General features: G+C 44.3%; 1 protein-coding gene across 1 annotated transcript in view; it reads left to right on the top strand.

Annotated features, from left to right (window-relative positions):
• Nucleotides 1-13,220, top strand: part of TMDD1 (transmembrane and death domain 1) — a 31,653-nt gene extending 18,433 nt beyond the window's left edge. Inside the window, exon 5 of the mRNA XM_069759766.1 lies at nt 13,003-13,220. Coding sequence (XP_069615867.1) covers nt 13,003-13,220 — 218 coding nt within the window. The remainder of the gene's footprint in view (nt 1-13,002) is intronic.
• Nucleotides 13,221-14,474: the final 1,254 nt, after the last annotated feature.

The following is a 14,474-nucleotide window of genomic DNA, read 5'->3' as shown; positions in this document are numbered from 1 at the left end:
TAGAAATCCTTCTAAGTCCACATGTCTGAAAGAAAAGCTGTTAATCAAAGGAAGAAACTTAGACATCACCCGATTAACCCGCTTCCGAATTTTTTCTAAAAACACGAGTTCGCCTCTGTTCCACAGTAACCTAGGAATGATCTCCGAAAAAAACAAAAGAAGTAAACGGAGAAGATTGCTTAAGGTAAATAAAATCCGATCTCAACAAGGCTAACAAGTCCAAAGTTTTGGTTTTCCCGAGATCATTACCGGCCAGGTGAAAAACTACTAAATCTGGAGAGGGAAATTTACAGAAACATTTCTCAAATTCTGCTATTACATTGTACCACGACATGCCTCTCACACTGTGCCAAAAAACTTGAACCACATCTTGGCTGAAAGAAAGGTTTTCAGAATAATAACGTTGGTTGGCTCTCTTCTGAGCCCAAAAAACATAGGAATGTCCTATAATTCAGATAACTTTGGCACCTGAAATAAAATCAAAATCAGTTATCATATAAATCGTGTCTAACATAAAGCTTAAATCTACCCGACTCCCATCTGCCCAGTTGCATAATCTGCGAATCCAGAAGACCAGATCTCGACGCTTCAGTTGCCGCTCCTATCCGGAAAGAGTGAGAGGTAATTCTTAAATGATTTTTACCTAGCAACTGCAAACATTTTTTCAAAACTGCATTAAACTGAAAGATTGTCGCTGGTGTGCCGTCCAAATGAATAAATAAAGGACCAGGGGCGCTTGGCCTAACTTGAAGCCAGCGCCTGGCGTTGGCAACTGGACAGAAGTTCTTATCTGGAATAGAATCAATCTTTAACCTAACGCCTCGCCCCAATTGATCTGTTTTAGATTTCCTAACAAACAAAAACAAGTGCGAGTTAAAAACCGACAGATCCGAAACCATCAGGCCTGACGGATCAGCTTTTTTCGTCGAAACTAACTCACCGATCCGCAATGCCCCAAAAAACGCCAATGTAAACGCCGAAGAAAACAACAAACTTTCAGCAGAATCAATACAAACTTTATGCAAAGATACACAAAGGTCTTCTAACAGCTGGAGGGAAATAGGGCGTCTAGAATCCGGCTTGAAACTGGTTCTTCTAAACCCCTTTAAAAATTGTTTCACGGGAAATAAAGCCATCAACGGAACCTTACCCAATAATTTTAGAAAAAACGACACCCCCGCCAAGGACTTAGCAACTGCTGAGGTACAACAAACCTTTGTTACAAAGAAATTCCCCGAATCTCAAACCCGAAATAGGACTGGAAGTACTAAACTCAAAATTATGCAAATTACAGAAGCCAATCCATTGTTGCCATGCGGCTGAATAGTCAGCCAATGATCGCGCTGACAATGAATTTTCGATAAAATGAGGAATTAGCTCAAAATTAAGTCCCAAATCTCTAGCGGGCAAGACGTTGGCTCCAAGTCTGCGTTGGGCACCTGTTGGCGAAAAATTTGCCATTTTTGATCGCAAAGAGAATCCGTAATTAAACCTAAACTACTCGTCCCCAATTTTGCTTTCAACCAGATGTTTGATTTTAACCCCTTCCCGACCCATGACGCCACGTAGGCGTCATGAAAGTCGGTGCCAATCCGACCCATGACGCCTATGTGGCGTCATGGAAAGATCGCGTCCCTGCAGATCGGGTGAAAGGGTTAACTCCCATTTCACCCGATCTGCAGGGACAGGGGGAGTGGTAGTTTAGCCCAGGGGGGGTGGCTTCACCCCCTCGTGGCTACGATCGCTCTGATTGGCTGTTGAAAGTGAAACTGCCAATCAGAGCGATTTGTAATTTTTCACCTATTATAACTGGTGAAATATTACAATCCAGCCATGGCCGATGCTGAAATATCATCGGCCATGGCTGGAAATACTAATGTGCCCCCACCCCACCCCACCGATCGCCCCCCCAGCCCCCCGATCTGGCCGGTACACTGCTCCGGCTCCCCTCCGTCCAGTGCTCCGCTCCCCCCCGTACTCTTGTCCGCTCCCCCCGTGCTCCAATCACCCCCCCGTGCTCCAATCACCCCCCCTGCACTCCGATCCACCCCCCCCCCGGTGCTCCGTTCCACCCCCCCGTGCTCCATTCCAGCCCCCCCGTGCTCCGTTCCACGCCCCCCGTGCTCCGTTCCACCCCTCCCGCGCTCCGATTCCCCCCCGTGCTCCGATCCCCCCCCCCCGTGGTCCCCCCCCACCCCATCATACTTACCGATCCAGCCGGGGTCCCGTCCGTCTTCTCCCTGGGCGCCGCCATCTTCCAAAATGGCGGGCGCATGCGCAGTGCGCCCGCCGAATCTGCCGGCTGGCAGATTCGTTCCAAAGTGAGTTTTGATCACTGAGATATAATCTATCTCAGTGATCAAAATAAAAAAAATAATAAATGACCCCCCCCCCTTTGTCACCCCCATAGGTAAAAAATAAAGAAATTTTTTTTTTCCACTAATGTTAGAATAGGGTTAGGGTTAGGGTTAGGGGTAGGGTTAGGGTTAGGGGTAGGGTTAGGGTTAGGGGTAGGGTTAGGGTTAGGGGTAGGGGTAGGGGTAGGGTTAGGGCTAGGGTTAGGGCTAGGGGTAGGGTTAGGGTTAGGGTTTCGGTATGTGCACACGTATTCTGGTCCTCTGCGGATTTTTCCGCTGCGGATTTGATAAATCCGCAGTGCTAAACCGCTGCGGATTTATGGCGGATTTACCGCGTTTTTTTCTGCGCATTTCACTGCGGTTTTACAACTGCGATTTTCTATTGGAGCAGTTGTAAAACCGCTGCGGAATCCGCACAAAGAAGTGACATGCTGCGGAATGTAAACCGCTGCGTTTCCGTGCAGTTTTTCCGCAGCATGTGTACAGTGATTTTTGTTTCCCGTAGGTTTACATTGAACTGTAAACTCATGGGAAACTGCTGCGGATCCGCAGCGTTTTCCGCACCGTGTGCACATACCTTTAGAATTAGGCTATGTGCACACTGTGCGGATTTGGCTGCGGATTGGCCGCTGCGGATTCGCAGCAGTGTTCCATCAGGTTTACAGTACCATGTAAACATATGAAAAACCAAATCCGCTGTGCCCATGGTGCGGAAAATACCGCGCGGAAACGCTGCGTTGTATTTTCCGCAGCATGTCAATTCTTTGTGCGGATTCCGCAGCGTTTTACACCTGTTCCTCAATAGGAATCCGCAGGTGAAATCCGCACAAAAAATACTGGAAATCCGCGGAAAATCCGCAGGTAAAACGCAGTGCCTTTTACCCGCGGATTTTTCAAAAATGGTGCGGAAATATCTCACACGAATCCGCAACGTGGGCACATAGCCTTAGGGTTAGGGTTGGAATTAGGGTTGTGGTTAGGGTTGTGATTAGGGTTATGGCTACAGTTGGGATTAGGGTTAGGGGTGTGTTGGGGTTAGTGTTGGAGGTAGAATTGAGGGGTTACCACTGTTTAGGCACATCAGGGGTCTCCAAACGCAACATGGCGCCACCATTGATTCCAGCCAATCTCGTATTCAAAAAGTCAAATGGTGCTCCCTCACTTCCGAGCCCTAACGTGTGCCCAAACAGTGGTTTACCCCCACATATGGGGTACCAGCATACTCAGGACAAACTGCGCAACAATTACTGGGGTCCAATTTCTCCTGTTACCCTTGTGAATCTAAAAAAATGCTTGCTAAAACATAATTTTTGAGGAAAGAAAAATGATTTTTTATTTTCACGGCTCTGCGTTGTAAACGTCTGTGAAGCACTTGGGGGTTCAAAGTGCTCACCACATATCTAGATAAGTTCCTTGGGGGGTCTAGTTTCTAAAATGGGGTCACTTGTGGGGGTATCTACTGTTTAGGCACACCAGGGGCTCTGCAAACGCAACGTGACACCCGCAGACCATTCCATCAAAGTCTGCATTTCAAAAGTCACTACTTCCCTTCTGAGCCCCGACGTGTGCCCAAACAGTGGTTTACCCCCACTCATGGGGTATCAGCGTACTCAGGAGAAACTGGACAACAAATTTTGGGGTCCAATTTCTCCTGTAACCCTTGGGAAAATAAAAAATTCTGGGCTAAATAATTATTTTTGAGGAAAGAAAACGTATTTATTATTTTCACGGCTCTGCATTATAAACTTCTATGAAGCACTTGGGGGTTCAAAGTGCTCACCACACATCTAGATAAGTTCTTTTCGGGGTCTAGTTTCCAAAATGGGGTCACTTGTGGGGGGTTTCTACTGTTTAGGCACATCAGGGGCTCTGCAAACGCAACGTGATGCCCGCAGAGCATTCCATCAAAGTCTGCATTTCAAAACGTCACTACTTCAATTCCAAGCCCCGGCATGTGCCCAAACAGTAGTTTACCCCCACATATGGGGTATCACCGTACTCAGGAGAAACTGGACAACAAATATTGGGGTCAAATTTCTCCTGTTACCCTTGGGAAAATTAAAAAATTCTGGGCTAAATAATTATTTTTGAGGAAAGAAAACGTATTTATTATTTTCACGGCTCTGCATTATAAACTTCTATGAAGCACTTGGGGGTTCAAAGTGCTCACCACACATCTACATAAGTTCCTTTTTGGGTCTAGTTTCCAAAATGGGGTCACTTGTGGGGGGTTTCTACTGTTAAGCCACATCAGGGGCTCTGCAAACGCAACGTGACGCCCGCAGAGCATTCCATCAAAGTCTGCATTTCAAAACGTCACTACTTCACTTCCGAGCCTCGGCATGTGCCCAAACAGTGGTTTACCCCCACATATGGGGTATCAGCGTACTCAGGAGAAACTGGACAACAACTTTTGGGGTCCAATTTCTTCTGTAACCCTTGGGAAAATAAAAAATTCTGGGCTCAATTATTATTTTTGAGGAAAGAAAACGTATTTATTATTTTCACGGCTCTGCATTATAAACTTCTATGAAGCACTTGGGGGTTCAAAGTGCTCACCACACATCTAGATAAGTTCCTTTGGGGGTCTAGTTTCCAAAATGGGGTCACTTGTGGGGGGTTTCTACTGTTAAGCCACATCAGGGGCTCTGCAAACGCAACGTGACGCCCACAGAGCATTCCATCAAAGTCTGCATTTCAAAACGTCACTACTTCACTTCCGAGCCCCGGCATGTGCCCAAACAGTGATTTACCCCCACATATGGGGTATCAGCGTACTCAGGAGAAACTGGACAACAACTTTTGGGGTCAAATTTCTCCTGTTACCCTTGGGAAAATAAAAAATTGCAGGCTAAAAGATCATTTTTGAGAAAATAATTTTTTTTTTTAATTTTCATGGCTCTGCGTTATAAACTTCTGTGAAGCACTTGGGGGTTCAAAGTCCTCACCACACATCTAGATTAGTTCCTTTGGGGGTCTAGTTTCCAAAATGGTGTCACTCCTGGCCGATCTCCAATGTTTAGGCACACAGGGGCTCTCCAAACGTGACATGGTGTCCGCTAATGATTGGAGCTAATTTTCCATTTAAAAAGCCAAATGGCGTGCCATCCCTTCCGAGCCCTGCTTTCCCCCTAAACAGTGGTTTACCCCCACATATGGGGTATCAGCGTACTCAGGACAAACTGGACAACAATATTTGGGGTCCAATTTCTCCTATTATCCTTGGCAAAATAGGAAATTCCAGGCTAAAAAATCATTTTTGAGGAAAGAAAAATTATTTTTTATTTTCATGGCTCTGCGTTATAAACTTCTGTGAAGCACCTGGGGGTTTAAAGTGCTCAATATGCATCTAGATAAGTTCCTTAGGGGGTCTAGTTTCCAAAATGGGGTCACTTGTGGGGGAGCTCCAATGTTTAGGCACACAGGGGCTCTCCAAACGCGACATGGTGTCCGCTAACAATTGGAGCTAATTTTCCATTCAAAAAGTCAAATGGCGCGCCTTCCCTTCCGAGCCCTGCCGAGTGCCCAAACAGTGGTTTACCCCCACCTATGAGGTATCGACGTACTCGGGAGAAATTGCCCAACAAATTTTATGATCCATTTTATCCTACTGCCCATGTGAAAATGAAAAAATTGAGGCGAAAAGAATTTTTTTGTGAAAAAAAAGTACTTTTTCATTTTTACAGATCAATTTGTGAAGCACCTGAGGGTTTAAAGTGCTCACTAGGCATCTAAATAAGTTCCTTGGGGGGTCTAGTTTCCAAAATGGGGTCACTTGTGGGGGAGCGCCAATGTTTAGGCACACAGGAGCTATCCAAACGCGACATGGTGTCCGCTAACGATGGAAATAATTTTTCATTCAAAAAGTCAAATGGCGCTCCTTCCCTTCCGAGCCTTACCATGTGCCCAAACAGTGGTTTACCCCCACATGTGAGGTATTGGTGTACTCAGGAGAAATTGCCCAACACATTTTAGGATCCATTTTATCCTGTTGCCCATGTGAAAATGAAAAAATTGAGGCTAAAAGAATTTTTTTGTGAAAAAAAAGTACTTTTTCATTTTTACGGATCAATTTGTGAAGCACCTGGGGGTTCAAAGTGCTCACTATGCATCTAAATAAGTTCCTTGGGGCGTCTAGTTTCCAAAATGGGGTCACTTGTGGGGAAGCTCCAATTTTTAGGCACACGGGGGCTCTCCAAACGTGACATGGTGTCCGCTAAAGAGTGGAGCCAATTTTTGATTCAAAAAGTCAAATGGCGCTCCTTCCCTTCCAAGCCCTGCCGTGCGCCCAAACAGTGGTTTACCCCCACATATGAGGTATCAGCGTACTCAGGACAAATTGGACAACAACTTTCGTGGTTCAGTTTCTCCTTTTACCATTGGGAAAATAAAAAAATTGTTGCTAAAAGATAATTTTTGTGACTAAAAAGTTAAATGTTCATTTTTTCCTTCCATGTTGCTTCTGCTGCTGTGAAGCACCTGAAGGGTTAATAAACTTCTTGAATGTGGTTTTGAGTACCTTGAGGGGTTCCGTTTTTAGAATGGTGTCACTTTTGGGTATTTTCAGCCATATAGACCCCTCAAACTGACTTCAAATGTGAGGTGGTCCCTAAAAAAAATGGTTTTGTAAATTTCGTTGTAAAAATGAGAAATCGCTGGTCAAATTTTAACCCTTATAACTTCCTAACAAAAAAAAATTTTGTTTCCAAAATTGTGCTGATGTAAAGTAAACATGTGGGAAATGTTATTTATTAACTATTTTGTGTCACATATCTCTCTGGTTTAACAGAATAAAAATTCAAAATGTGAAAATTGCGAAATTTTCAAAATTTTCGCCAAATTTCCGTTATTATCACAAATAAACGCAGAATTTATTGACCTAAATTTACCACTATCATGAAGCCCAATATGTCACGAAAAAACAATCTCAGAACCGCTAGGATCCGTTGAAGCGTTCCTGAGTTATTACCTCATAAAGGGACACTGGTCAGAATTGCAAAAAACGGCAAGGTCTTTAAGGTCAAAATAGGCTGGGTCATGAAGGGGTTAAACATAGCAGAACCAACTGCCTTAGGATTCTCATAGCCCACAAATTTTTTGAACACAAGGTGTTAATACAGAGAATAATACCCTTGTTATTGGACAAAATCAACATCTTACTATCTTTCATCAGATGACCCCACAAATATAAGCCAAGAAAAATAGAAAAAAGTTCTAAAACCATGGGATTTAAAACTGTTTTATTGCGTAACCAAGAATCAGGCCATTTGTCAGAAAACCAATGAGAAGAAAATAGGATTCCGCAGCCGGTATCAGGATTGGAAGAAAAAGCAAACGGAAGAGAATCCGCTAAGACAAACTCCGATTGCCAACAGGATTTACCATTGAAGCCCGACAGAAAGGACCTCCAAACCCTGGCATCCTCTTTCAACTCTGAAGAGACCCGAATATGTGCCTCAGGGGATGAGAGCCCTATGGTGGAATTGTAGAGGCGTCTTGAAAAAACCCTGCCTATCGGAATAACACGCAAGGCAAAATTCAAGAGGCCCAAAAGAGATTGCATGTCCTTTAAGGTTACCTTTTTTCTGGATAAGAATTTATCCAAAGCATTACTTAATTTTGAAATGTTCTCTTCTGGAAGTCTGCATTCCATTTTAACCGAATCCAAAGTAATGCCTAAAAACTCAATCACGTTTGATGGTGGACAGGTCTTATCATGAGCTAATGGGACCCCGAACTGCTCGCACATGGCTATAAATCTATTTAGAGTGACTAAGCACAAATCAGAAAAGGGGGGCCCTACAAAAAGGAAATTGTCTAAATAGTGTAAAATACCGGCGTCCCAAGTGTTATACTCCAAAACCCAGTGCAAAAACGATGAAAAACTCTCAAAATAAAAACAAGATAATGAAAACCCCATAGGCAAGCACATGTCGAAAAAATAATGGTTCTCAAAATGAAAGCCCAAAGAATTAAATCCCGCCGGATGGACGGGAAGAAGTCTAAATGCCGACTTGATGTCAGACTTTGCCATTAATGAGTACCTACCAAATTTCCTAAGCAAATCAATAGCCGAGTCGAAGGACAAATAAGAAATGGAACATAGGGATTTATCCACCTCATCGTTCAGGGAAGAACCTATGGGGTATGATAGGTGATGAATCATGCGAAAACTGCCCGGGTCTTTCTTGGGAACAATACCGAGGGGGGAAACCCGAAAATTTTCAAACGGAGGGGAAGAGAAGGGGCCCGCGATCCTGCCCAAAGCTAATTCCTCCAAAATCTTTTTTCTAGCCACATCGAGATGACAATTTAAGGATGCCAAATTCTTAACCAACACGCAACCGGGGCCCTTAAATTGAGGGACTTCGAAACCAAGAAGAAAACCATTAAACAAAAGTTTACTGGTCTCCTGGTTTGGGTATATTTTTAACCACCAAAGCATTTCTAGAATTTTCACCGGAGTCCGAGCTTTTTGAAATTAGATCCCTGGGGGATGTTTGAGACGATTGCTTCCGAAAGCACTTGAACATCGGATGAGAGTTCCCGCAGAATGAGCACTCATGGCGAAATCTGCATGAGCTACCCCATTTGCACTGAGACTCATTATACGCGAAACACACTCCTTTCCTTGGAAAAACCGAAGCTGGTTGTTTGGTAGCATACTGTCTTTGGGGGAGCATAAGGTTACTCCATAACCCCACATCTTTAACCCCCCAGTTAACATCAGGGTGCACCGCTAATTTCTGTCTAAAGGCCTCATCGTAATGGAGCCAAGCGAGGCCTCCAAAATTACGATAAGCCTCTAAAATAATATCGACATGTTGGAATAATTTACTACACAACTCCGGAAACATCTCCCCTAGGACCGCTGAATAAATGGAAAAGGATTGAATCCAATTGTTAAATGATTTTGTTGAGCTACGTCTAGGGTCATCACTATCAGGTTTAACCTCCTTATCCGATCTATTCAAGTGGTCCCTACGGGGAAGTAACGAAAATAAATCCACATAACTATTATTCCAAATGAGCTCCTTAACTGACGAGCTCAAATGGAAACCAAGAGGTGAAAGGTCGCAAGTAAGCGCCTCTTTAAAAGGGTTCAGCGGGGATGGGTTAACCTCAGTGTTAAGGGGTGCTATAACACTAGGCGAAGAGTTAAAAATATCCCCAACTGATTCAACTAATACACTTCTTATAATCTCCCTAAGCTGGACAGGAGGGACAGACAGGGGCACATCAAAGTTCTCACCCCCTCTGGATAGTCCACCTCTGGGCCTCTGGTCCGCTGCAGAGCCGGCGCTCAAGCCCTGACAGGAAGGCGAGCGCAGCTGAGGTAACGCTGGAGCGGTAGATCTTCGGTCGTCGTCGGAGTCAATCATCTGGACACTGGCCGCCGGAGGTGGGAGCAGGCTGCTGGAAGAAGATGCTGAGGGGGCCGCAGTCACTAGACAGGGTAATGCCGCTGCAGCGCTTTTACGGCTGCGAGGTGCGGCAGCCCTGCCGGCGGCTCTGGATGCCGTCGCTGACCCCTCTTGACACCGGCGCTGCCCCCCACGTACCGGACTCCGGGATGTGACCGGAGAGGAGCGGCGCGACCTCTTGTGCACATCCGGTGCGCGGCTGCTGGGACCCGGAGACGGAAGGGGCGGAATAACCGACCTCAATGGCGTTCTCCTTCTAGACCTGCCAGGAGGAATCACCGCTGGGACATCTTCCTGTAGCAGCTGCTGTACTTGAGGGCTCGGCTCTGAAGGAGGAGGAACGGTAACCGGAGCTGCAGGTAACGACTCCAAAGCAAGGCAGCTTCTTAACCAGTCTGCCCCGTCTTCTTTGCCGGCTCTTGCCAGGAGTTGTTGCAAGAGGCTCTCCATCTTCTGTTTCTTCAGCTCGTCGACTGATGTAAAATTCAAATTGCTGGGCTTTTTATAACCTTCTAAAAAGCCCGCCAAACACCCAACGGCCAATAAAAAGCCGTTATTTTAAACACCAGACACACTGGATAAAACCAGATCAAACCGCTCCTGGCCCACTGCCAGAGCTAACTTTACCACACCACATTAACCCTTGCACAGCATTAAAATGCAAGATTCTTCATGTTCAGGGCCTGTGAAGCCATGAGACCCCCCCTATAATTCTGATATTATGGTCGGGGGAGGACTTACATTATATTGGACTGCGTCAGACCAGGGAGTATTTGTGTTGGTTTATTATTTTTATTTCAGGAGATTGAGGGCTTTGCTTGGAATGGCAGACTAATAAAGATGGCAAAACTGAAACTGTGTGGTGCTTTCTTTCACTAGAAGACTTTTTTCTTACTGTGTGTGTGTTTATTTAACCCTTTAACTACTATAGGATTAGTAATGGATAGGTGTCTTATTGACATCTCTCCATTACTAAGTCGGTTTAATGTCACCTTACAATAGGTCTTATTGAAAATGCTGACGTTATAGTGGGATATATACTGAATTATATTGTTTATTTCTCTAATATAAATATATGATGTAGGATTACCGAAATGTCACATTATAACTTTGGGTTAAAGTGAGTTTCGGGAACAAGTATACTTCCTGATTATCATGCATTATAAACCGGCTGCCGATCCCCTGACAAATTAGCAAAAACTTTTGTTCATCAGATGAAATGATCTTTTGTCATGCTTAGGCTACGTTCACATTAGCGTTGTGCGGGGCAGCGTCGGGCGCAGCCGCGGTGACGCATGCGTCATGCGCCCCTATATTTAATGCGTTGTCTTGCGTTTTGTGACGCATGCGTCATTTTGCCGCAACTCTCAGGGCGCAGAGGACGCTGCAGTTTTTTCTGTGCCAAAAATCATGCAAAAATGAACGCATGCGTCACAAAAAGCTGTGTTGTGCATGCGTTTTTGCATGCATTGTGCGTTGCGTCACCGACGCTGCCCCGCACAACGCTAATGTGAACGCAGCCTTAGAAAGTAAGGCTATGTGCACACGTTCAAGATTTCTTGAAGAAATTTCCTGAGCAAAACAGGACATTTTCTGCAAGAAATCCGCATGCGTTTTTTTGTTTTTTGCACGATTTTTGTGCACTTTTGACGCGTTTTTTTCCAGAGCTTCCCAATGCATTAAATAGTGGGAAAAATGCTAAAAATCCACAAAATTAATGAACATGCTGTGTTCTTTACTGCGATGCGTTTTTTGCGCAGAAAAAAAACGCATCATGTGCACAAAAATTGCGGAATGCATTCTAAATTATAGGATGCATAATGTATGCGTTTTTATGCATTTTTAAAGCTTTTTTTAGCAAAAAAACGTGAAAGAAAACGCAACGTGTGCACACAGCCTAAATGTTCTTGGCTGCACATGACCAGAGTAAAGAGCCTATATGCAGGAAAAACATCTGTCACTGATCATTTTGGGTGCATCATAAGCATGGTGGCCTGTCTAAACCAGCTCATCAGTGGTTTTGTACTGCTGTTGGTATGCCAGTGTAAACGAGCCCTTAATTCCTTCTTTCCTCCTTTCTTCGCCACTAGTGTAACTTCCACTGTGTTAAACATTCATCAATATTACTTTGGAAGTCAAGGATTGTTAATCAGCAGTTTACGAAAATTTGTAATGATTAAACATACCTACTCAACAAAAGTGTTCTGTGACATTGATTCTGCCAAGACTGCTGTGTTTGTATGTTGATGCCTCCCACATGTTAAGAACCTTTTATGGGGAACATCACACCTAAGGCTTCTTTCACACTTGCCTAGGTACGGGGCCGTCGCAAAGCGTCGGCCCGACGTACCGACTTACGTTGTGCAAATTCGGCACAATGTGGGCAGCAGATGCAGTTTTTCAGCGCATCCGCTGCCCATTCTAAGTTCCGGGGAGGAGGGGGCGGAGTTCCAGCTGCGCATGTGTGGTAGGAAATGGCGGACGCGACGTACGAAAAAACGTTACATTGAACTTTTTTGTGCCGACGGTCCGCCAAAACACGACGCATCCAGTGCACGATAGACGCAACGTATGGCCATATATCACGATCCGTCGGCAATACAAGTCTATAGGAAAAAAACGCATCCTGCAGGCACATTTGCAGGATGTGTTTTTTTCCCAAAACGACGCATTGCGACGGAGGCCACACGACGCAAGTGTGAAAGAGTCCTAACTCCTCAGAAGCAAAACATTTCCTCTTAAAAGGAGTCTGTTACCTAGTAGTTTTTGTTACCCCTTCTGATAGCAGCTCGATGTAGAGACCCTGATTGCAGCGATGTGTCACTTACTTTGCTAGTTACTTCAGTTTAGATTTTAAAAGTTTTATCTGCTGCAGATCTACCAGTTCTAGATGAGAGGGATTGTCCTACTCTGGTGGATGCAATTGTCACAAATAGTTAAGCTATGCTAAATGATCATACAGATAATATAAAGGGATTTCCTTCAAACAGAGCAAAGTCATATAAGTTAAGTCTGGAATTAAAAACTAATGTGACTACTTCCAATTTTCAGCTGAACCAGTATATACCTATATTTTAATAACATAAGTATAAAATCACTAGTTACTGGTAGAAGAATTCAATATACTAATTTCTGATGAATCATTTAATTTCTACAATATTCAAAAACCTCTCTCATCTATAATCCAATCATTTCAATTCACTTTTATTTTACATTTTCAGTAAACAGTATAAAAGATGAAGATTGGGATCTGATAGTTCAAAGACGGAAGGTTCCTCCGTATGGTCGTCATCTGAATGAGTGGTGCTGGCCTATGGTTTATGGAGTGATATTTGGCTTCTTAGCTGCACCTCTTCTTGGCGGTCTGACTTTTCTGATTATTTTTGTCATGAAATTAATTGACAATACTGAAAATTATATGCTTATTAAAATTAATTAATTGTAATATCCATGATTCTGTTGTAAGGTAATCTATCAACTCAAACAGGGATCCAATGGCAGGTTTAAGGACCTGCTGAGTGGCTTCCGCGAAGACTCCTGTGATGTTCCCCCTTTTACTCGTGTACAGAGCAGAGAGAGTACTAAGGGCTCATTTTCATATCTAAAGCTATTCATACAATTGATCCAACAAATTTTGATGGGATTGTTCCCAGCGAGCCAGCATATCCATTGCGACATCAAATTTGTCCTAGAGCTGGATCAGAGAAGCCCTCATGCAGCCAGATCTGTGCAATGGGCAGCTTACCATAGTTGTTTATGGCTCCAGCATAAAAAGACAGATGTATGGTGTATGGATATTTAATTACAGATTTTAGAACACTTGCTGACATTGGACATAATAATAGTTCCTATGTCAGGTTTCAGCATCATTCCTGTCAGACACTGGCTGTGTAACACAGCCAGCACCCGCTTTTGACAGCAGTTAGAGTAGTGTTATGAACTGGTGATTTAGAACCACAATGGACCTGGTGGTTAAGAGCACTGAAAATGACCTGATAGTTACTAATAACATAGGACGAGCTCTGAGACGTGGGAACTCAGCTGACCGCAATCCCTAATCCTATCACACCACACTAGAGGTAGCCATGGAGCGCTCCTGACCAGACCTAGGCGCCTCAGGCACAGCCTGAGAAACTAGCTAGCCCTGAAGATAGAAAAATAAGCCTACCTTGCCTCAGAGAAATTCCCCAAAGGAAAAGGCAGCCTCCCACATATAATGACTGTGAGCAAAGATGAAAATACAAACACAGAGATGAAATAGATTTTAGCAAAGTGAGGCCCGACTTACTGAATAGACCGAGGATAGGAAAGATAGCTTTGCGGTCAGCACAAAAACCTACAAACAACCACACAGAGGGCGCAAAAAGACCCTCCGCACCGACTAACGGTACGGAGGTGCTCCCTCTGCGTCCCAGAGCTTCCAGCAAGCAAGACAAACCAATATAGCAAGCTGGACAGAAAAAATAGCAAACAAAAGTAACACAAGCAGAACTTAGCTTATGCAGGTCACAAGAACGATCCAGGAGAGAGCAAGACCAATACTGGAACATTGACTGGAGGCCAGGAACAAAGAATTAGGTGGAGTTAAATAGAGCAGCACCTAACGACTTAACCTCGTCACCTGAGGAAGGAAACTCAGAAGCCGCAGCCCCACTCACATCCACCAGAGGAAGCTCATGGACAGAACCAGCCG

The sequence above is a fragment of the Ranitomeya imitator genome, chromosome 3 (assembly GCF_032444005.1).
Source record: "Ranitomeya imitator isolate aRanImi1 chromosome 3, aRanImi1.pri, whole genome shotgun sequence".
Lineage (NCBI taxonomy): Eukaryota > Metazoa > Chordata > Amphibia > Anura > Dendrobatidae > Ranitomeya > Ranitomeya imitator.
This window is presented reverse-complemented; position numbering and strand designations above follow the sequence as displayed.